Source organism: Arvicola amphibius, chromosome 4 (genome assembly GCF_903992535.2).
Source record: "Arvicola amphibius chromosome 4, mArvAmp1.2, whole genome shotgun sequence".
NCBI lineage: Eukaryota > Metazoa > Chordata > Mammalia > Rodentia > Cricetidae > Arvicola > Arvicola amphibius.
This window is the reverse complement of record NC_052050.1, coordinates 24198495-24219150: the sequence shown is the minus strand read 5'-3', so window position 1 is coordinate 24219150 and position 20656 is coordinate 24198495. Positions and strand designations below refer to the sequence as shown.

Genomic DNA, 20656 nt, shown 5'->3' with positions numbered 1-20656 from the left:
GTTTAGTCAGTCCCCAGCACAGCATAAACTAAGTATAGTGGGCATACTTGTAATTCTAGCACTCAGGGTGTGAACTAAACCCACGGTCTTGGGCAGGGCAAGCTGGGCAAACTCTGTTGTGGAATCACATTCTTGTCTGTCTGTCTGTTTCTGTCTCTGTGTGTATGTGTGTGTTTGGGGAGGTGGTTTGTCGTGTGTGTGTGTGTGTGTGTGTGTGTGTGTGTGTGACTGCTTTGAGAGGTGGTGTTTCCTGTGTGTGTGTTTTCTTTGGATGATGGTGTCTCATGCATCCCATGCTAGTTTCAAGTACACTATCTAGCTGAAGCTGATCTCAGTGCTCAGTATGTAGCCCAGACTAGTCCTGGAACTTGTGACAATCCCCCTGCATTAGCCTCCTAAGTACTGGAATTATAGCTGAAAGCTGCCGTACAAACTTGCCCTGCTATGACAAGATTTTAAGTTTCAAGTTTAGTACCATAGAATGAAACCCTGCCTCAAAAATATTTTTAAGTAAAATATCGTTCTGTCTGGAATTTACCTATTGTAACCCCATGGTTACAATATGGCTCTCTGTATTTCCTGTAAAAATCATTATTAGATTCAAAGACTTGACCCATCCAGTTTGGACATATGGTGGAGGAGGGCTAATAAGACCACTTTTCCTAGGTATAAGGTGAACACCATTCAGGCAGAACTTGAGCACTGCCAGATACTGCACAACTTTTCCCATAACTCTACCTAATTATCTTCTTCGTTGTTAGTTAAGATTTCCTTTTGTTTTTCTTTAGCCGCCCCCCCCCCCCCCCCCCCCGCAATGATGTATAGCCCTTACTGGCCTCAAACTGACTATATTGCTGTGGCAGACTTTGAATTCCTGAGTCTCCTGCCTCTACCTCCTCAGTGTTGGCATCATAAGTGTGTCTTTCATTTTTCTATTACCAGTACTTGGATCACTGAAGTGCCTATCTCTGCACATAAAAGTTTAGTCTTTACAACTGTCCTAGAACTTACAGAGATCCACTTACTTCTTTGCTACCCTGCCTCTAATGCTGGGATTAAAGGCATGTGCCATCATGCCCAGTTTTAAATCTCTCTTTAATGCCGGGTGGTGGCACATGCCTTTGATTCTAGTACTTGGGAGGCAGAGACAGGCAAATCTCTTGTTTGTTTGTTTGTTTGTTTATTATGCAATATTCTGTCTGTGTGTATGTCTGCAGGCCAGAAGAGGGCACCAGACCTCATTACAGATGGTTGTGAGCCACATGTGGTTGCTGGGAATTGAACTCAGGACCTTTGGAAGAGCAGGCTGTGCTCTTAACCACTGAGCCAGCTCTCCAGCCCCCCCCCGCCCCCCGGCAAATCTCTTTAGTTCAAGGCCAGCCTGTAATGGTTTACAGAGTTAGTTCCAGGACAGCTAGGGTTATTACACAGAGAAACTCTATCTCAAACAAGACAAAACAAAACAAAAACCCAGAAACAAAAAACAAACTCTTTTTAATTTTCTTCTTATTTGTCTTCTTCATCTTCTTTCTCCTCCTTCTCATTCTTTTTTCTTATTTGCTTATATATATTTATTTTTTACACACACACACACACACACACACACACACATATATATTTTTTTACTGAGCTCTATATTTTTATCTGCTCCCCTCCCTGCCTCTCTCAAGGTTCCCATGCTCCCAATTTACTCAGGAGATCCTGTCTTTTTCTATTTCCCATGTAGATTAGATCTATGTAAGTCTCTCTTAGAGTCCTCATTGTTGTCTAGGTTCTCTGGGATTGTGATTTGTAGGCTGGTTTTCTTTGCTTTATGTTTAAAAACCACTTATGAGTGAGTACATATGATAATTGTCTTTCTGGGTCTGGGTTACCTCACTGAAAATGATGTTTTCTAGATCCGTCCATTTGCCTGCAAATTTCAAGATGTCGGGTTTTTTTGTTTGTTTGTTTGTTTTGCTGTGTAGTACTCCATTGTGTAAATGTACCACATTTTTCTTATCCATTCTTTGGTCGAGAGGCATTTAGGTTGTTTCCAGGTTCTGGCTATGACAAACAATGCTGCTTATGTACATAGTTGAGCACATGTCCTTGTGGCACAGTTGAGCATCCTTTGGATATATACCCAAAAGTGATATTGCTGGGTTTTGAGGAAGGTTGTTTGCTAATTTTCTGAGAAATCGCCACACTGACATCCAAAGGGGTTGTACCAGCTTGCATTCCCACCAGCAATGCAGGAGTGTTCCCTTTACCCCACATCCTCTCCAGCATAAGTTGTCATTAGTGTTTTTGATCTTGGCCATTCTTATAGGTATAAGATGGAATCTCAGAGTTGTTTTGGTTTGCATTTCTCTGATGACTAACGATTTTGAACATTTCCTTAAGTGTCTTTCAGCCATTTCAGATGCCTCTGTTGAGAGTTCTCTATTTAGGTTTGTATTCCTTTTTTTTTTTTTTTTTTTTTTTTTTTTGGATTATTTGTTCTTTTGATGACCAATTTCTTGAGTTCTTTGTATATTTTGGAGATCAGATCTCTGTCTGATGTGGGGTTGGTAAAGATCTTTTCCCATTCTGTAGGCTGTCGTTTTGTCTTGTTGACTGTGTCCTTTGCTTTACAGAAGCTTTTCAGTTTCAGGAGGTCCCATTTATTAATTGTTTCTCTCAGTGTCTGTGCTACTGGGGTTATATTTAGGAAGTGGTCTCCTGTGCCAAGGCATTCAAATGTACTTCCCACTTTCTCTCCTATGAGGTTCAGTGTGGCTGGCTTTTTGTTGAGATCTTTGATCCATTTGGACTTGAGTTTTGTGCATGGTGATAGACATGGATCTATTTTCATTCTTCTACATGTTGATATCTAGTTATGCCAGCACTATTTGTTAAATATGCTTTTTTTTCCCATTTGATATTTTTTGCTTCTTTGTCAAAAATCAGGTATTCGAAAATGTGTGGATTAATATCCAGGTCTTCGATTCGGTTCCACTGGTCCTCCTGTCTGTTTTATGCCGATACCAGGCTGTTTTCAGTACTGTCACTCTGTAGTAGAGTTTGAAGTCAGGGACTGTGATGCCTCAAGGAATTCTTTTATTGTACAGGGTTGTTTTGGCTATCCTTGGTTTGTTGCTTTTCCATATGAAGTTGAGTACTATTCTATTGAGGTCTGTGAAGAATTTTCTGGGATCCTCTTTTTTTTTTTTTTTTTTCAAGGCTGAGTTTCTTTGTGTAACAGTCCTGGCTGTCCTGAAACTTGCTCTGTAGACCAGGCTGGCCCAGAACTCAGAGATCTGCCCGCCTTTGCCTCCTGAGTGCTAGGATTAAAGGTGTGTGCCATCACTGCCTGGCTCTCTTTAGTTTTAAATGTTTTGGTTTGTTTTATTAATTTTTCTTTAGATTTTATTATTTTATATGTTTAAGTTTTTACCTGAATGGGTCTTCCTGCCTCAGTTAAAATAATCAAGAATATCCTACACAGGCATGCTCAAAGCCTAGGTGATTATAAATCTGTTAAAATGGTAATGCTAACCATGCTCATGGTCATGTTATATCTAATATAACACAATATAATGCTTGGATTCAAGCACCTTTATGCACTGAGCCACCCTGCTGACCCATCAACAAAGTCTTAACTGTGAGTTCCTATAGAATCAAATAAGCTATACACTCAACTTTGAAGGGCTCCTGGGCCTATGAGCTTAAATGAACCCAAGTCTTCACAAGATGGGCCCCCAAGGGGTGAAGTTTTCCCTCAGGATTCCTTTCCTGCTGTGTTAGTAGGGATAGGAGATATCTCTGCCATGGTGCCGATTTCTATAATTACAGCTGCTTTTCTCAGCACTAGCCTGAATGCTCTCTTGTGTTGAAATGGCCTATGCCAAACAAATTAGTTCATTAACTTTCAACTTTTCTCAGGTTCTCAGGACATAAACAGATTGAAGGCACATTCTTGGCTAAAACAGTACATTAATGGCCTCCATCCCAGTTCCTGATAGAATTCTTGCTCCCCTCTGAAACCTCATGAATGGGCCCCCACTGTCCAAATTTCTTCAGTATTCTTGCTTCCCAAGTTCCCAGGAGAATGGCCAGTTAAGCTCAGCTTCCAGCATTCAAGAGCTTTTTAAATACACTGTTCCAAATTCTTCTATATTCTAGCCACAAAACAGTTTCAGTGACCTAAGGACCATATAACCAGGTTTATCAGCAGCGACCCCACCCCACTCCTGGTACCAATTTCTGACTTAGTTTCTTTTCCTGTTGCTATGATCAAATATTCTGAAGCAGTCTTAGGGAAGCCAGAGATAAGACTTAGTGGTTAAAATCATTTACTGCTTTAGCAGAGAACCTGTGTTCCATTCCCAGCGCCCACATGGTGGTTAACAACTGTCTCTAATTCCAATTCCCAAGCATCCAGCTCCTTCTGCTTGCTTCCTCATGCCAAGCATGCATGTAGTGCACGTACATGTAGGCATAACACTCATCCTCATAAAATAAAAATGAATAAATCATTTTTAAAAGAGTGTATACTGCTCTTGCAGAGGACCCATGCTTGTTTTCCGACACTCATATCGGACGTCTCATAACTGCCTGTAACTCCAGCTGGTGGGGGGGAATCCAGTGCCCTTTTATGGGTTCCATGCGTATATGTACACTTGTGCACATAAACTCAAGCAGGCACATATACATGCACATAATAACTAAAAGTGAGTTCTAGGTCAGCCAGGGCTATATAGTGACACCCTGTCTAAAAAAAACCAAAACAACAACAAAAAGACAAATTAAAATAATATAAAATAAAAAGCAACTTAAAGGAAGAAGGGTTTACTTTTTGAAAGATTTAACTATTTTATTTATTTGTTTGTTTATTTATTATGTATACAATATTTTGTCTGTGTGTATGCCTGCAGACCAGAAGAGGGCACCAGACCCCATTACAGATGGTTGTGAGCCACCATGTGGTTGCTGGGAATTAAACTCAGGACCTTTGGAAGAACAGGCAATGCTCTTAACCTCTGAGCCATCTCTCCAGCCCCCTCTATTTTTATATTATGTGTGCCTTAGTTAGGTTATTATTGCTGTGATGAAACATCATGATCAATAGCTATGGAGCAAATTCCAGGAGTGGATCCAAAGCCTCACTGGAAAAAAAGGGGGGGGGGGACTGGAGAGATGGCTCAGAGGTTAAGAGCATTGCCTGCTTTTCCAAAGGTCCTTGGTTCAATTCCCAGCATGGCTCACAACCATCTGTAATGAGGTCTGGTGCCCTCTTCTGGCCTGCAGACATATACACAGACAGAATATTGTATACATAATAAATAAATATCATTTTTTAAAAAAAGGAAAGGAACTTGAGGAGTGTCTTAGATAGGCTTTCTATTACTGTGAAGAGACATGATGACCACAGCAACTCTTATAAGGAAAATATTTAATTGGCTGGGTTATAGTTCAGAGATTCATCCTTTATTATCATGGTGGGACATGGCAGCATGCAGGCAGACATGGTGCTGGAGAGATAGCTGAGCGTCCCACATCTTTCACAGGCTACAGGAAGTGGTCTTAGACACTGGGTGGTGTCTTGAACATATGAGAGACCTCAAAACCTACCCCTGCAATGACACAACACACTTCCTCCAACAAGGCCACACCTAATATTGCCAGTCCCAATGAGCTTATGGGGGCTTGTTACATTCCAACTACCACAGGGAGCAAAAGAGTCACACACAGTCCATCAAGGGAAGCAAAGGCAGGACTCAAACCAGGTGAGAACCTGGAGGTAGGAGCTGATTCAGGCCATGGAGGAGTGCTGCTTACTGGTTTGTTCCTTCTCATGACTGCTTATTAGCTTGTTTTCTGACAGAACCCAGAACTTCAGGCCAAAAGTGGCACCACCTACAGTGAACCCCCCAATCAATCACTAATTGAGAAAATGTCCTACAGCCAAAATAGTCTACCTATACACAGCCCAATCTTAAGGAAGCCTTTTCTCAGTTAAGGTTCCCTTCTCTCATATTACTCTAGCTTGTGTTGACAGAAGACTAGCCAGCACAATATACGTGGGTGCTTTGCCTGTGTGTATGTCTGTGTACCACATGTATACCTGGTATCCAGGGAGGCCAGAAGAGGACATCAGATCCCCTGAAACTAGAATTAGAGAAGGTTGTGAGCTGCCGTGTGGGTGCTGACAGTTGAATCTGTGGAAGAGCGACTGGTGCATGTAACAGTCCAGCCATCTCTCCACAGAGAAAGGGTTTATTTTAAACTCACAGCTGAGTCCAGTAATATAGTCCGTCATGGTGGGAAAGTCACGGTGGCAGAGGCTTGAAGCAGCTGGTTGCATTTTATCCATAGCCAGGAGAGAGCAATAAATGCATGCTACTGCTCAATTCCCTTTCTGTATTTATACAGACTTGTGGGTGGACCTTCCTCAATTGATATAAGCAAGATAACTCTGCAGAGGTACATTTCAAGTTGACAGTTCACAGCATCACAGCTATAGGCACAATACTTTTGCATTTTTTTAAGCTTCATTTATTTTGAGGTGCCGGGTGTCAAACTAAGGCCTTGTTCATGCAAAGCAGGTGCTCTACCACTGTGCTATACTAAGTACCCCCACTTTGTTCATTTTTCAACTGGTTATATATTTCATTATTGAGTTATTAAAAGTTCTTCATACATTTCTTTCTTTTTTTTGTTTTTCAAGATGGGGTTTCTCTGTGTAAGAGTTATGGCTGTTCTGGAATTCGTTTTGTAGACCAGGCTGTCCTTGAAGTCACAGAGATCTGCCTGCTTTTGCCCCTGTAAGCCTCTGCCCTGTGTTAGAAGTAAAGGCCTGAGCCATCTCCTGGGTCTTTGTACATTTTTTGTATAAATCTCTTGTCATATCGGCAACTACTACAGCCTATCATTCTGTGTTCTTTTAAGTTTTGGTTTGTTTATTTTGATTTGAGGAAGGGTCTCACTATGTAGGTCATGCTGGCCTCCGCTTTAAACTCAAAGACCAATCTGCTCTGTTTCCTGAGTAGGTACATCACCATCATCCCTGGGTCATAGCTGTGCGCTCTCTCTCTCTCTCTCTCTCTCTCTCTCTCTCTCTCTCTCTCTCTCTCTCTCTCTCTCTCTCTCTCTCTCTCTCTCTCTCTCTCTTTTCTCTCTGTTGCTTTGGAGCCAGTCCTGGAACTAGCTCTTGTAGACTAGGCTGGCCTCGAACTCACAGAGATCCGCCTGCCTCTGCCTGGGCAGGGATTAAAGGCGTGTGCCACCGCCCAGTGCTTTTACTTTTTTGATGCTGTCCTTTGAAAGGCAGTTTCCCATGGCACATTCCTATGCTAACTCTGTGTCGCCTCACTGTGGGACCAGGCAACTGGAGCTTCCAAAACCAGAAGCCAAAGAAAATCTTTCCTTTTTAAAAATTTGACCTTTTTTTTTTGTTTTTTTGTTTTTTTGTTTTTCAAGACAGGGTTTTGCTGTAGTTTTAGAGCCTGTCCTGGAACTAGCTCTTGTAGACCAGGCTGGCCTCGAACTCACAGAGATCCGCCTGCCTCTGCCTCCCAAGTGCTGGGATTAAAGGTGTGAGCCACCACCACCTGGTAAAACTGACTTTTTTATGTTAATGATCTCCCATTTATCCTGTCCCTCTTTTCTTCCTTTCTGTTCCCTCACTTCCTTCCTCTTTCCTTTCTTGCTTGCCTGCTTACTTCACGGTACTTGGGAGGTAGAGGTAGTAGGAACCCAGCCTGGACTATGTGATACTTCATCTCAAGAAACAAAAACAAAAAAACAAAAACCAACCAACCAAACAAACAAAAAACATACACACAGAAAACCTAAAGAAAGGGACTGGAGTGATGGCTGAGCAGTCAAGAGATGACTCAGTGGTTAAGAGCGTTGCCTGCTCTTCCAAAGGTCCTGAGTTCAATTCCTAGCAACCACATGGTGGCTCCCAACCATCTGTAATGAGGTCTGGTGGCCTCTACTGGCCTGTAGGCATACACGCAGACAGAATATTGTATACATTATATATATATTTTAGAAAAAGAGTGTTCTTTTAAAGGACTGGGGTTTCTCTTCCCAGCAGCTCACAAATGCATGTAACTCCAGCTCCAGGGCATCTGATACCCACTTCTGGCCTCCTAGGACTGGGGGACATAGAGATACACACAACACACACTAAACAATAACATTTAAATTACAAAGAAAGAAAAGATCAGCCACCTGGATGGGGGAAGAAGACTAAAGGCTTTTAGATTGGGAGCTGTGGTCTGTCCAGCGTGAGGTGTCTAGCAAACGTTAGTCACTCACAAATCACCACTGGCTGTCTTGAATACCCTTTATCAGAGGACAAGTACTCAGAGGAGCCACCTAAGAAAAAATTTCTCCCAAGGTTCCCTTTACATGTGGCAGAGCCACCATGGTCCTTTCCTTAAGTGGAGCAGGTGCTGAGGGCAGGTGGCCTTTATTATTTTCTAACTAGTTATGTCTGCAGTATTTCTTTCCTTTTTAAGATGTATTTTTTTTTTTTTTTTTTTTTTTTTTTTTTTTTTTTGGTTTTTCGAGACAGGGTTTCTCTGCAGCTTTTTTTAGAGCCTGTCCTGGAGCTAGCTCTTGTAGACCAGGCTGGCCTCGAACTCACAGAGATCCGCCTGCCTCTGCCTCCCGAGTGCTGGGATTAAAGGCGTGCGCCACCACCGCCCGGCTTAAGATGTATTTTTTAAGGTATATGAGTGCTCTATCTGTATGTATGCCTTTAGACCAGAAGAGGGCATCAAATCCCACTATAGATGATTATGAGCCACCATGTGATTGCTGGGAATTGAACTCAGTCCTCTGGAAGAGCTCTTAACTGCTAAGTCATTGCTCCAGTCCTGACTGCAGTATTTCTTTGGATAGGACTATGGCTAAGAAAAGAATTCCTAGCTGGGTGTGGTGGCATATGCCTTTAGTACCTCCCAGCTCTCTGGGAGGTAGAGTGGATTTCTGAGTCTGAGTCCAGTTGGTCTATAGAGTGAGTTCCAGGAAAGCCAGGGCTACACAAAGAAACCTCGTCTTGAAAAACCAAACAACAGAATTCATTCAGTGTCTTTTCAGCCGTGTTTTCAGTTTGCTCCTCTTACTATCCATAGTTCCTTCATTTATGGAAACCAGCACATTATTATTTTATTTGAACACGTTTTCGTGTCCTGCCATTCTTAGTGGGTGTCTGTTCCGTGGCATTGACTGTGGAATTGGGCTTTCCCAGCATAAAGCTTGCTGATCCATGTGGAGGTGTTTGCTGTGGGTCCTGGCAGGTCCATGAGCTCACTTTCTCAAGCTGGCTGTAGTTCTTTCAGAAGAATCATCATCTTTGTCACTGTAACCCAGCCTAATGCTTCAGGGGTAATACCGAAAGGAGAACAATGAGGGAAGGATGGGACAGAGCTGTCCTGGTCTGGCCTGAAAAGACAGGTGCAGGAGTGGCAGTTTTGACAGCAGCTCTCCCTGCTATACCTGTCCTTTCTGCTTACTAGTTGGTATGTTGTGGGGCCTTTCAGAGCTTCAATGATTTATACCAGCACTGCTGCAGAGAGGGTTTGTAGTGAGTCTCTTTCTGTCCCGCCAGCCAGCTCCTAAATAATGACATCATTTTTTTGTTGTTGTTGTTTTTTTTTTTTTGTTTTTTGTTTTTTTTTTTTTTTTTTTGGTTTTTCGAGACAGGGTTTCTCTGCAGCTTTAGAGCCTGTCCTGGAGCTAGCTCTTGTAGACCAGGCTGGTCTCGAACTCACAGAGATCCGACTGCCTCTGCCTCCCGAGTGCTGGGATTAAAGGCGTGCGTCACCACCGCCCGGCATGACATCATTATTAATTATGAAAGCTTGGTCTTAGCTTAGGCTTGTCCCACTAGCTCTTAATACTTAAATTAACCCATATTTTAAAATCCATATTCTACCACGTGGCTTTTACCTCTGTCCCATTCTGTGTGTCCAACTTGTTCCACATCTCCATGGCCTCTCTTCTTCCCAGAGTTGTCTGTGCCTGGAAGTCCCACCTAGACCTCCTACCTAGCTATTGGCCAAATAAACCAATCAGAAGGTGCCTTGACAAAGACATCTTCACAGTGTATAAAAAGATTCTACAAGAAGGGCTAAACTTTAAACACACATGACCCTTTCTGGTAATAAAGGCTGTTCAAGCCATTGTACCTCTGAACATCTTGAGCCCTGGTATTCAGGATATTGCTAGATAATACTGAACAACTTTCTCACATTCCCAATAGGGAGACATTGGGTTCTTGTCCATTCCTGAGACCCTCAGGCCTGTGCTTGGCCCTTTGGCCCCAAGGAGTCTCTAGCTTGGCCTCATTTATTACACTGTTTTCCACAGATAGGAGTGCTTTTGGAAGCTAGGTGTGGTGGCCCACACCTATGGTACCAGTACTCAGGAGGTTGAGGCAGGAGGATTGCTGTAGGTTGAGGCTAGCCTGTCTACATAGTAAGTTTCAGTTTAGTCTGTGCCATGTAGCAAGACCCTGTCTGGAAAAAAACAAAACAAGACAAATGTTTCTGGAAAGGTTATCAGAGGACACTAAATTCTGTGAGTAACATATGGTAATGGTGCTTCACAGATGACTGACACAGCCCTTTGTGAGGGGTTTTGCACAGGGTATATGCATGAACTCTAACACAGCCTTATGACGCCCCCCACATTTCTCTTCTTCTGTCATTAGCTGCATTACTCTGTCTGAAGATTTCTCTTTGTTTTCATTCTTAAAGGACTGCCACCAACACCAGTACAGCTGCTTTATCCAGTGTCCAGATTCAGCAATGTCAAGTCCCTCCAGCATCTTTGCAGATTCCGGATTCGGCAGCTTGTGCGAATAGATCATATCCCGGATCTCCCACTGCCTAAGTATAATGGGTTCATCAGGGTTAGGGCAGGGATGGTGGGTTAGAAATGCCTTTGAAGCTTGCAAGTTGCTCCCAGAGGCCAAACGCAGTATAAAATATCTGTAGGCAGTGTCTTAGCACTTAACTCTAGAGTTGAATCATTGGAGCAAAAAGGAAGCTATGTCTGTTGGCCTCACTCTGCAGGCCTTGGGCAGAGTGCAGAGCAGTAAAACGAGGGAGACAGAAGTGTGTAAGGAGTGAGGTTAGAATTTTATCAGGTTGGCAAAGACTGTTCAGTAGTTATAGCCAATGGAGAAGGGAGGGTTCAGCAAGAGAGGTTTCTTAAAAGAGACAACAGTCAATTTCCTGAGAAGTGTTCTCTTAAACAGTACACCCTGTGTCTGTTTGCTTTCCACAGACCTCTGATCTCTTACATTCGAAAGTTCTACTACTATGATCCTCAGGAAGAGGTGTACCTGTCCCTAAAGGAAGCGCAGCTCATTTCCAAACAGAAGCAAGAAGTGGAGCCCTCCACGTAGCAGCGAGGGCCTCTGCTGTTCAGCATAAGAAGGTAGGAACACCCAGCCTCTTTATCAAGCCACTAGACACTTCCTGAGTATACTTCTGACCCACGCATTTGTCTGATAATTGGTTCCCTAGTAGGTACATACTTCATTTGCAGAAAAACACAACAGGCATGAAGGCTTAAAGCAGTGGTTCTCAACCTTAATGCTTCAACCCTTCAATACAGTTCCTCATGTTGGAGTGATCTCCAGCCATAAAATTATTTTTGTTGTTACTTCACAACTGTAATTTTTGTTACAGTTATGAATCGTAATGTAAATATTCTTAGAGATAGAGGTTTGCCAAAGGGGTCGCAACCCACAGGTTAAGAGCTCTTACATCTCTTACAGAAGACCCAGGTTCAGCTCTCAGCATCACTACAGCAACTCAAAACCATCTGTAACACCAGTTCCAAGGGCTGTGGTGCCCTCTTCTGGCCACTGTGGACACCAGGCTTACATGTGCTACATATCCGTACATGCAGGCAAACACTTAATGAATATAGTAAAAGTAAAATAAATACAGTTTTTTCCTTTGTAAAGAATGAGACAAAAAAAGAGAGCTGGGGATACATAGTTCAATAGGAGAGTGCTTGATTGCTAGTACTACTAAAAAATTTTTTTTTGGCATCTATGGTTTAATATGGCATCCACATGTTTAATCCCAACACTTGGGGGTAGAGGCGGGTAGATCTCTCTGAGTTCAAGGCCAGCTTAATCTACAAAGTGAGGTTCTAGGACAGCTGGGGCAGCAGAGAAACCTGTCTGGGAAAACAAACAATAACAAGAAGAAGAAACCCCAAAAATAATAATTTATTTTTTTAACCAAGAAGAACATGGTGTTATACACCTGTGATCCTAGTATTTGGGAGGTGACACAAGAGGACCCAGTGTAAGGGGTGGGGTGGCATACTATCAGCATAAGTAAGGCAGACACAGTGACTGCATATGCAGCCTTCTCATATGTGCCGCATCTGATCTCCAGATTACTGAATGCATGATACAGAAAGCAAGAGTCCCAAGAGGAGATAAACTTGGAAGGAATTCATGTATGCCTTTATTTTTAAAAGGCATGCATTTTAGCAAGAGTTCCACCAAGGCTCAAAACTTGAGATGGGGCATGAGAAAAAGCAGTCTGCCTTTTATCAGCCACTATAGAGTAGGTGTTCAAAAGGATAAGTTAGACTGGGCATGGTGGCACACACCTATAATCCCTACACTGACGTGGAGGCCACAGGGTCAGATTTCACAGTTGGCCTCAGCTACACAGCAAGTTTGAGGCCAGCTTCATGAGATCGTGTTTCAAACTACCACACACACATACCAAAGATAGATAGACAGACAGACAGACAGACAGACAGACAGACAGACAGACAGAGGAAGAGGGAAGGGGAGTGAGGTGGGGGAGAGGAGAGAGAGTTTGAAGAGATGGCTCAGCAGTTAAGACCACATACTGCTTTTGCACAGGACTTGTTCAATTTCCAGCACCCATGTCCAGTAGCTTACAACTATTGAGAAGTAATAGGATCCTTCAGTTATAGCATGATTTCTGTGGGTGCTGTGCCCTGCAAGAAACTCACAACATCAGGAGCACATTCAGAAGGCCTCAGGTGTTGGTGGGTAGGGGCTCCAGACATCATCATACAGGAGGATATGTTTGGACTAAAAATACAGTTAACCAGAGTATTAGGGTGGGCAACTGAAAGAAGTCTTTGAGCGTTTATGTCCTTTGTGGCTTTGTGATACAGGACAAGGATCAAAATGAACAGAGGCAATTGAACATCTGGTACAGTATTGTCCAGCTGCCATTCCGATCTTCTCCCACCTCCAGTGCTGGTCTATCCTCTCGTTCTCTGCTACTCTGTTAGAACTGTGGTTTTTGTTTTGTTTCCCTTTTACCTAGGTGTTTTGATTGCCAAGCTCCAGTTTGAAGAACCAAATGAAGCTACCACAAAAGAAGAACTTGGCAGAAAGAGAGAATAGAGAGGTGTTGTGATTCCCAGCACAGACTTTGGTTTCCCTGCAGCTCTGGGGCTTCAAAGAAGCACACAACCATCCTCCAAGTGGGGCTCCCTGTTCTACCCAACCCTGTGCCACCCCAGAGATGAGCTCCTTGGAAAACTGGAAGAAGTCTTAACACTGTTTGTTTTCACGAGTTATGTTTTGATATTTACATTTCTCAGTGTAGGAAACTCAGTCAAAGGCAGCTGGGGTTTGTACCCATAGAAGTGAAAGTGGTGTTGGGATGAGCAGGTCAGGGGAAAGGGGAGGGAAGGGCTGGTAGGTCGGCTGGTGCCAAAGGCAGCATTGAAATCTTTTCCATGACCCTGGGGGAAGAGCAGGGGAGCCAGAGACATAAAAAAGAATGAGATTGGTTTCTGAGGAAAAGCATCCGATTCTCATCTCCAACTTCAGTAGGAGATGAGCGAAGGGGTGATGGGTAAAGAGAAACGGCTGGTCTTGTTGCTGGAGGAATGGTGACTCCGCTCCTTTCCTTTAAGGTTTACAAACCTGATTTCAGAACCGCCTCTCATGGAATCGGTGTTCATTTTGTTGTGCTAAATTCCTTAAGCTCAGTGACCCGAGGCAAACCCAGTTCTCCCTCCATCCTCACCCTCTTTTCCCTCATAACTGTACATTTCCCTTTGGTTATAACAACACTCCTATTGCTTCTGCCAGCTGTCAAGGCAGGAGTGTTTCTTGTCACTTGGGCAGTTCAGAGCTCCAGTCCTGGGATGCTGAGGTTAATGGCGCATGCTTCCAGGTTCTTCATGGCAAAGCATACCTACAGCTGAGGAGTCAGTGTTCCCCCATCTGTCAGCTAGTGAGAGGAAATGTGGAAGAAGTGAGAAACAGCTGTTGTGCTTCTAAAGGAGTCTGCATGTCTCAGCCTTAATGGGATTTCCATAGAGCAGAAAGAGTCTCATGATCATAGTTTTATCATTGTCATCCCACCTCTGGGATGGGAGGTGGCAAGGGCTTCCTCATTTCCCCACGTTCATTCTTGCAACCCAGATATTTCCTGAGTCAGACCTCATTGCCCTTCCTTTACTGGGAAGTCTATCAGATGCTAGTTTGAAAGTTGCCTGTTTTCGAGATAGATGTGAAGAGAGGAAAGAATGTTAGTGCTTGAGTTGTCTTTGTGTCTGAAGCTTGCCATGGCCAGTCATTGGCTACATAAGTTGGCTCTCCTACAGTTAGTCTGGAAGAAGTAACAGTCAAGATGAACAGTGTAGTTGTTGGGTCTTCTTTACTCTCCTCTAGTGTTCCATGCGATAGCCTTTGAGTTCTCTCTGCTTGTATCTGCCTTATATGACAAACTGAACATCATCAGGTTTGGAGTTCGGGTGGTTTAGGGTGAAGCCCTGTGTCTTGGAAAATTAGAAAACTATTTCTTCTGGAAAGTGGCCTGTGGGCTCCCTCTGCATAGAATCACCTTCTTCCTCCTTTAGCTAAACAGAAAGGGAATGAGCTTCCTCAACTGGCTGGAAAGAAATGAACTGTGTGCGTGTCAGTCTAGCCCACTTCGGACATGTCTCGTGGTACCCTTTTCCTACTTGACTTCATATGACCAACAGCATAAGATCAGAGATTGGCGTACCTGTAAGCTCTGCCTCTGGAGGGTACAGGTCACTCACCATCATACATACAGAAAGGGCTGTTCTGCAGTAGAGCCCCAATTCTAGAATCCATAGAGATCTTCATGTGGTTTTGGAAGGGATTCTTTCTCCAACTTCAGCCACTCATAATTTAAAAATTAGTGTTCATCTTGTGTTTGCATGACTCTGAGCTAGGTAGCGTGGAAGGACATATGAGGTAGAAGACAAGACCCCTTCCCTGAGGGAACTGTAAAGTGACTGTTGCATGTGAAGGAACACTCATTGCAGCAGGAGATCCGGGGCCATTGTTAAAGATAGAGTGGGTGTGATCAGGGTAGACCAGATGGTCTAGGAAAGCTCTGTGGTGATGAGGGTTTGGGTTGTAGGCAAGGGCAGTGAAACAGAACACTCAAACTAAAGTACAGGAAGAGAAATGTGCATGGCACGTGTGCAGCTGCCTTAAATAGCATCAGAATCCTGCTTGACTGCAAAGGTCTAGATTGAAACTTCCCAATAGTTGCACAGGTCTGATGGCTAAGGGAGTGTGAGGGTGTTGTGGAGGACAAGACCAGAAGTCAGCAGACACCTCTGTGGTACTGGGGTTACCAGTGGAGAATTTATATGCTCAGGTGCAAACCAGACCTGCTACAGAGCACAGGCAGCCTCATCCTTTGTGTCCTGGGAAAGTGGGTTGCACTGTGCTCACGATCTGCATGTATTTCAAACGCAGACCCTTTGTTGGCAGAATGGGTTGCAAAACAGCAGTGTGGGAGACAGCTCCATGAGGCCTGGCTTGGCACATGGGAGCCTTGGGTAGAAGAGAGTGGTTGGGGAGAGCAGTCCTGCAGGCTGGCTGGAGAAGGGAGCAGGAACAAGGCCAGAAGCCAGCATTGGCCTTCGCCCTTTGCCCATGCTGCGCAGTTCTAGTGGAAATGCAGTCCACTTGTCTTTGGTGGTTATGTGCCAGTCACAGACCAGGAAAGGCTGTCACTAGAGACCTGCTGGGGAGTTGTGGTTGGGGGGGGGGGGGGCACTACTCCCAGACCCAGCCTATAACCTTTGCTTGTTTATAACCTTCCTTAAGACGGGTATGTGCCAGTGTGAGCCAGTGACAACCACTGCTGCAACCTGTTATTACTTGAAATGCACGTCTGTGCCAGCAGCATAGGCGTGGGGGAGCAGGGGCTTGGCTGTGGAGTCCAGTTGTCCTGGTTTGATGTTTAGACTGATCATGGCCTGTCTCCTGCTTATGCCAAGGTGAAGAAAATATAGATGGCAGTGCCAGCCTCTTGAAAAAGCTTGGAAGTGTCCCATAGTTTCCTGTTTCTCCTTTCCTACTGTCACTTAGGCTGAGCTGTTTGAGCCAAGCAGGGAGTGATGGGATGGCTACACATTCCTCTCTGATGCATATCCCATAAGGAGTAGGGAACAGTTCAGAGTACAGCCCCAGGGAGCCTTCCCCATGCTCCTAGAAGGGCATGGCCTGCTTGAATCCCCTATCCCAGTGGGAAGTAGGGATAGGAGAAATTTCCCCAGGTAAGATAGTTTCCTTCTTTGTTGCCTCTCCTGATTTTTGAGCCCAGGAGTCAGAGGTCAAGTCACTGAGATGTAAGGAGCAAGGTCTATGTGTGTCCTCATTTGTAGAAGTCTTGTCTGCAGTTGGGATGTTGGGATATCTCCACTGGCGGCGACTAGGATTTGTTTTCCACTTTAAGAGAATGGCATGCCCCCTGTGTGGAGGGGAGGAGCTTTGAGTTAGACATTTTCCCTATGGGAATCCTCTTGGTCTGGTTTGTGGGAAGAGGGGAGTAGATGTGTGGTTTTGTTTCTGGTCATGGCACGGCTGTCCTCACACGGATGTGTGCTGTCGCGCACCTGTGGCGTCGTCGTTCACTGCAGCAGTGCTATCAGTAGTTCAAAATGATTTATTTGCTCCTGGGGAGTAAAATCTTTTTTATTAAAAAGAAAAAGGAAAAAAAAAAAAAAGGTGTGCCCCATTATGATAGCTGTAGAATTACTGGGCCACAAGAATCAAGTCTGCAAGTCCCCATGCATGGTACATCTTGTTTTGGCATTGGAGCCTTTTGTGCTCGGTAGTGTGCCAGGAGGCCTTCCTTTAACAAGTGGAGAAGAACGTTTTGGGGAGTGAGATGGGACTGAATCACCGAGAGGGCTCTGGGGACTCGGTGCTGCAGTTGAAAATAGAATGCCGATTCTGTAATCTGCCAGAGGAGGAAACCTTTCTTTTTGTGCAGATTTCATGTGTCCGTGACCTTTCATTGCTTCCTGGTGTCCTGGTAGGGGTCATCTAGTCTCTTCTGTTGTCCCTCTTGTCTTTCCTGTCCTTTGTCCTGTCCCTTCCCACTTCATCTACCTCCCGGAAAGCCAATCCTGCATGCTGAGTTTGTGACATGCCTTCACTCCCATTTCATCTTCAGAGGGTTTAAGAGGGTCCCTGGAGCTGCTCCCTGCCCCACCAATCCTCCTCACAATGCCAAGAGGCATCAAGGAGCAAACAAAAGCAGCCAGCTGTAGCGGGCACACAGCAACATTGGATCGCAGCTGGACTGCGATGGCAGCTGCTTCTGGAGACAGATAGGGAAAATAAGACAGTTTTCTTCAGCCCCCTTGGGTGTGACCCCCCACTGTGCACGCAGCTCAGCGGACAGTGGCCTGGTCTGACCACTCCATCCCTGGTGCTCCCAAGAGGGACAGGCAAGATCCAGGCACCGCTCTGGGCAGGCCAGACATTGGGATGCCCACACTGGTGCTGCATGGCACAGGCACTGCTGTGCATTCTGGTGGTTTTTCAGAAACTGCGTGCTGAGGGGTGTCATTCTGGACTCGGTGGTTAGGGGGTTCTTCACTAGAGGGGAGCCATACTCCTGCAACCACTTTGTCCTGCTCAGCCACCCCTGTCCTCCGAGCCAAAGCCTGGCCTGGTTTTTGTCTTCCCATTTAGTTTTCCTTCTTATTCTCCCTTTTTGTGCTTAATTTATTAAAATAGTTGCTGTATAATTTATTTTCATAAAGTATAAAAAAACTAAATGGTTAAAATAGACTTGCAGGCCAATCTTAAATGGGTGGGGGGGGGTCTGGGGTGGGATGGGGAGAGGAAAAGATGTTTTGATATAAACAAAACAAATGCACTTTGGGTGTGTTGGTATTTTTCTGGGCATAGAGGGGCGGGTGTTGGGATGTCCCTGTAGATTAGTTCCAGAATGGGGTGTCTGTAAATACTGTATCAATAGGCATGTTTGACTCTTGTAAAGGGACATTAGTAGCTGCTGCAGGTCCTGTTTGGAAACCCTGTGTATAATTCCCGGTTTTTTGTAAGTGTCAGTGCGGGAGACATTTGACTCTTGTGTTTGTATCTCCTTTTTATGATTGCTGTACCGACCCATGTCTTTTTGGGGAGGGATGAAAAGAGATTTGAAATAAAAATGTTTAGAAATGATCTGCTCCTGGAATTCATGTTTTTCGGTCTCCTGTCTCTGCACCCTCCCTGGGCATGGGGTCCCTGCACTGGTAGCCATGCAGAACACACCCAGTACCATCTTTAGAGTAAAGTTGTTGGAAAATTTCTGAGGCTGATGGCCACTGCCCAGAGCTGCCCTACGAAGTGCAGGAGCATTCCAGAGGACGTTGGGGAGAGTGGGCAGGTGCCTGCAGCCTTCCTGCCTGGGTGAGCTGAGGCACAATGTGGAGTGGCACATTTTTATGTGGCAGTAGCCATTCTGGTGAGGCTAGCCTTAAGCTTCTTTGCCACTTTTCCAGCCTGGCCCTCCCAGCTCTTGGGCAAGGCCGTCACTTTCCTGATTGGTGCAGGGCTGTACTGGGAGCTATTTCAACCCCACCTACCCTTCCCCACTTAGTCTTCTGCTTTCTGCTTAAGGGACCAGTGTGCTGCCTGGAAATTTGTCTGTAGGTTTCCTGCTGAATTCCCTGGGAAGCTTCTTCCTTAGGCTAAGCAGGTGGGCTCTAGTTATGCTGGCCCCCGTCAGCTCATGTGGGAATGGAAGGTCCTTGTGAGAAAACTGTTCCGTGGTCCTGACAATGATAACTCCTGAGTAAAATTTCCTTCGTTGTTGAAGGAAAAAGTGCCTACAACAATAAAGTCAACAGTATTACTGGGTAGGTTTCACTAGCCATTTGGGAGCCCGTCACAAGCAGGCCTCATTTAGAGTGTTAGAGTGTGCTATCAGAATATACTTTCCAAATGTAGCACTGATGGTCATTGTTCCAACTCCAGATCACTCAACATGGTGAGTCCTGGTGAACTCAGCTTAAGAAAGCTAGGCCCGGGCCCTCTGACTTGGACCCTAAGACCCCTGGAAGAATGAGCATCCTTTGGTAAACTTGGGCCCAAAATGTTGTTCACGCAACAACTTGTAACCACCTCTTCACCTTTGCGGTCTTATCCACTGCAGCTGCTGCCTCTTGTCCCAAAGGCTGCCCCATCACCTCCATGCAGAGCTCATCATGCACATGTGTAACTTAGAAGTCCATTGCACACAGCAGTGTGGAAGATGCCCCTGCTATAATGGCCAATGTCCCCTGGTGGAGATGACATAAGGAAAGTTTCTCCATCTTTCCTGACTCCTCCCACATCTCAGTATGAGCATCTCACCTCATGACTCTGCATATTTGTGCCAGTTGGACTCTGGGCACCCAATGTTTTTCTTTGTTGTTCGGTCAAAAGCTCAAGAGTTCATTCAAGCTCATAAGTGAATTGTCATTGGGACTCCTTCCCAAGAGATTCAGAAGGAGGGTATTTTTGCATTGTTAAACTCTACTTTGGTAGAGTTTTGTTTTTTTTTTCCCCTAAGGCAGGGTTTCTTTGTGTAGCTTTGGAGCCTGTCCTGGAACTTGCTCTGTAGACCAGGCTGGCCTTGAACTCACAGAGATCTGCCTGCCTCTGCCTCTAGAGCGTTGGGATTAAAAGCACGTGCCACCACTACCTGGAAGGTATCCCCCTTTTTATCTAAACAGTTTCAGCAATTTCCCAAGTGGCCTTGCCTCCTGTTTCCTCCCTCCCATTCTTTAAAAAACCTAGGGGCTGGAAGGATATGGCTCACTGGCTAACAGCACTTGTTTTTGCAGAGGATCCAGGTTTGGATTCCCAGCACCCACATGGCTCACAAACATCTGTAACTCCAGTTCCAGGGGTCTGATACCTTCTTCTGGCCTTCATGGGCAACAGACATACCTGGTACATACGTACAGACAAAACATTCATACACACAAATGTTTAAAAAAAAATTCCGGGCTGCTCTTCCAGTTTTTTTTTTTTTCCAGGCTGAGCCTCAAACTCACAGAGATCCACCTGCCTCTGCCTCCCAAATGCTGGGATTAAAGGCGTGTTCCACCATAGCTGGGCTATTCCAGGGGTTCTGAGTTCAATTCTCAGCAACCACATGGTGGCTCACAACCATCTACAATGAGATCTGGTGCCCTCTTCTGGCATGCAGGCAGAACACTACATAATAAATCTAAAAAAAAAGGGGGTGCTGGAGAGATGGCTCAGAGGTTAAGAGCATTGCCTGCTCTTCCAAAGGTCCTGAGTTCAATTCCCAGCAACCATATGGTGGCTCACAATCATCTGTAATGGGGTCTGGTGCCCCCTTCTGGCCTGCAAGCATAC

At 44.9% G+C, this 20656-nt stretch overlaps 1 protein-coding gene across 2 annotated transcripts in view; it reads left to right on the top strand.

Annotated features, from left to right (window-relative positions):
- The window catches only part of Socs7 (suppressor of cytokine signaling 7), a 39939-nt gene extending 22904 nt beyond the window's left edge, over window positions 1–17035 (top strand). For both annotated transcript variants that reach the window (XM_038327994.1, XM_042054993.1), the window contains 3 exons: window positions 10737–10872; window positions 11269–11421; window positions 13317–17035. In XM_038327994.1, the coding sequence (XP_038183922.1) occupies window positions 10737–10872; window positions 11269–11389 (257 nt within the window). In that variant the 3' untranslated portion in view covers window positions 11390–11421; window positions 13317–17035. The remainder of the gene's footprint in view (window positions 1–10736; window positions 10873–11268; window positions 11422–13316) is intronic.
- The last annotated feature ends 3621 nt before the right edge of the window (window positions 17036–20656 follow it).